This window comes from Lucilia cuprina, chromosome 4 (genome assembly GCF_022045245.1).
Source record: "Lucilia cuprina isolate Lc7/37 chromosome 4, ASM2204524v1, whole genome shotgun sequence".
In the NCBI taxonomy this organism is placed as follows: Eukaryota; Metazoa; Arthropoda; class Insecta; order Diptera; family Calliphoridae; genus Lucilia; species Lucilia cuprina.
In genome coordinates this window covers 47,966,702-47,969,516 of record NC_060952.1, presented here as the reverse complement: position 1 = coordinate 47,969,516, position 2,815 = coordinate 47,966,702, and the positions used below count along the sequence as shown (strand labels likewise).

Genomic DNA, 2,815 nt, shown 5'->3' with positions numbered 1-2,815 from the left:
TATACTTGAAATTAAATTTTGCTCTATTTTATATTTTATTCTTTTAGCATCAAGTCAAGAGCATGCTCATGTCAATAGTCCACCCATATTAATTGTGCCAGATCGCAATTGGCGAATATCGGAAACGGAACCAGTTGGCCAAATAATTTCACGAATTCGTGCAGATGATTCAGAAAATGACGAGTTAATATTTGGATTGGAACCAGCATATAAAGGAACAGTTAATCCATTTCGCATTGATCCAATCGGCGGCGTTGTTTATCTAAATGAAAGTCTTATCGGACGGGTAAGTACATACACAAATATGTATGTTTGCCTAAAACATTCTTTGTTTATCTAAATGAAAGTATTGTCGGGCTAGTATAAAATTTTAAAATTATACCATAATTATACAAATCCAGAACCTTTTATGAAAGTATAATTGAACAAATTCATAACTTTCATGTTAAAACTAATCTATGTATATATACATATATGCATATAAGAACATATGTACAAACATACATATGTAAATATTTGCTGTGTACTATTATACTTTACTACTTACTATTCAGTTAATAGACTGTTAATTGTTTTTCTCTATATTTATTTAAAGGGTGGGGAAAACTTCTTCCTCTATATCACTGTTACGGATGGACAATTGACCGCAAAGAATGAAGTATTTGTTAATATTTTATCAGCAAAAGATAACCGAGGTCGTGGACCGAGACCACCGCCTCCATCCATATCAAATGTTGTACAGAATATTTCACACTTTTTACCATCCTTTGATCGTTTGCCAGGAGTACAGTCCATCCGTAATCAGCAGCCAAACAGAAGACCATCTAATATTCTGCCACCAGGTTTTAATAATATTTATCCACCACCTGTGCTGAACTTCAACCCAAATCAACAGCTGCCAATGTGGCCAACAAATAATGTAGATGAGAATAGCGATGAACAGGATAATGATTATAGCATTGAAATGACAACCGTGAAAACGGCAAACACAACGTCGGAGACCTCAAGTCGCACAATATTAACACCCATCAGCCATCATGGCACAACGTCATCAGAATCCAAGAATGTAAGCAAGATTGAGTCAACAGCTACAACAAATTCATCATCAATCAATGGTGGAAAACAGGAGAAGGAGGACACGAGCTTTACATCGCATTCAACAAATTCTACCACAATATTTTATGGTTTCAGATCACAAATGATTCCTCTTGTTTTGACTGCTTGTGGGCTCTTTGTGGCAGCTGCTTTCATCATTGGATTTTTGTATCGCAAACGTTTGTGTGCTTTTGGTAAAACATTGAAGAAAAAATCTAAAGAAGAAATGGCCAAAAAGTCGAATCAAAGCAATTTAAGCAGTAGCAATTTGACAGATGACAGTCGCAATTCAATGGTTCTGCAACACTGGAACGGTCCGATGGCTTATGGCAATCGTTATGTTCCATGGGAAAGAGATCAACAGCCACAACAACAACTTCATATACAACAGCAACAACAGATAATGCAACAGTCAATCGTAAGTACTTATTCAAATAAATTGAACAGTAAAAAAATAAATTATAAAATATATATTTGGGCAATTTCGTGTCAAGTAATCCAACTTTAAAAATCGATGTCAATCGATAGTAGGTCAGGCACAAATTTTCAGCTCTATCGGTCACGAACTGGCGGACTTAGGGTCAATGTTGTACATTTTGGTCATACGGGATTTTATTCAAAAGAGTGTAACTTTTCAGCTTTTGGTCCTAGAAAAAATTGTTCAAACGAGTTGAGATAGTTATTTCTTCATTCTACTAACCTTGGTCAAAATTTCATTCTAATATATTTTGTGAGTTAGGTCGCTTGACACGGAATTGCCCATTTATAAAAACATAAAAATTTTATAAACAATTGTTAGTGTAACAAATACAAACGAGAGAAAGTAAACAAAATATAAAACAACATTCATCTATGTCGAAACTTATATATTCGCAAATTTCGGAAACAGGTCCTATATATGGACTAGGGATCAATATATTGAAATTACAATCCTGGTGTTTTTTTTTAGATTGGATTTACATAAGTTTTATTTCATGTTTAAAAAGAAAACTGCTTTTTGTTGTGCAAATAACACCGAGATGATTTCTCCAAGGTGCTCTAAAGAATTCAAAGTAAATAGGTTTAGAAAATTTTTAAAATATTTTTTTATCATGTTTTATCAAGATTTCATAATTTGAACATGATTTATTGACAATAAAATGATTTTAAGTTAATACGTTATACAGAATGAGATGGAGTGTTATTCCGTTTGTAACACGTAGACATATTGGATACTCTAGATCATTTTTATATTCTAAGACGATTTAGTCCTGCCTGACTGTTGGCGTTGTAAATGGTCTAAGATTTCACACAGTCATTGCACAAGTGAGTAAATGTAAATTTTTCATTTGATTTAAAACTTCTTTTACTACAATATTTTTTTCTGCACAGACATAAACATTTAGAAATTGTCAAAATATTTATATAACTGTCAGCAAAAATATTTGCATTTTCACTTAAGAAACAAAAAACAAGCAAAGAAACTACATATATAAGATTTGAATGGTATATAAAAAGATATGAACAAAACTATTTGATTTATAACCCAGCAAAAACATTGTAATGGCTTGAACTTACTCATCAAACTACTTTTCAATGACTACTATATACAGTCTGCATAACTTAGAAGGAGTTTAATGATACAAAAATAATATAATATGTATGTACTTACTTTACATCCTTTAAAAAAAATCTTAAATGAATTTATAACCTTCCTGCAATTCCGAATACATTTCACCTA

At 32.1% G+C, this 2,815-nt stretch overlaps 2 protein-coding genes across 7 annotated transcripts in view; both read left to right on the top strand.

Moving 5' to 3' along the window:
• The window catches only part of LOC124419185 (tyrosine kinase receptor Cad96Ca-like), a gene marked incomplete at its 3' end in the record, with an annotated part of 35,883 nt that extends 34,325 nt beyond the window's left edge, over positions 1–1,558 (top strand). Inside the window, exons 2-3 of the mRNA XM_046947795.1 lie at positions 48–286; positions 596–1,558. Coding sequence (XP_046803751.1) covers positions 48–286; positions 596–1,558 — 1,202 coding nt within the window. The remainder of the gene's footprint in view (positions 1–47; positions 287–595) is intronic.
• LOC111681379 overlaps positions 1–2,815 on the top strand; it is a 297,068-nt gene that overhangs the window by 169,362 nt on the left and 124,891 nt on the right. The window lies entirely within an intron of this gene.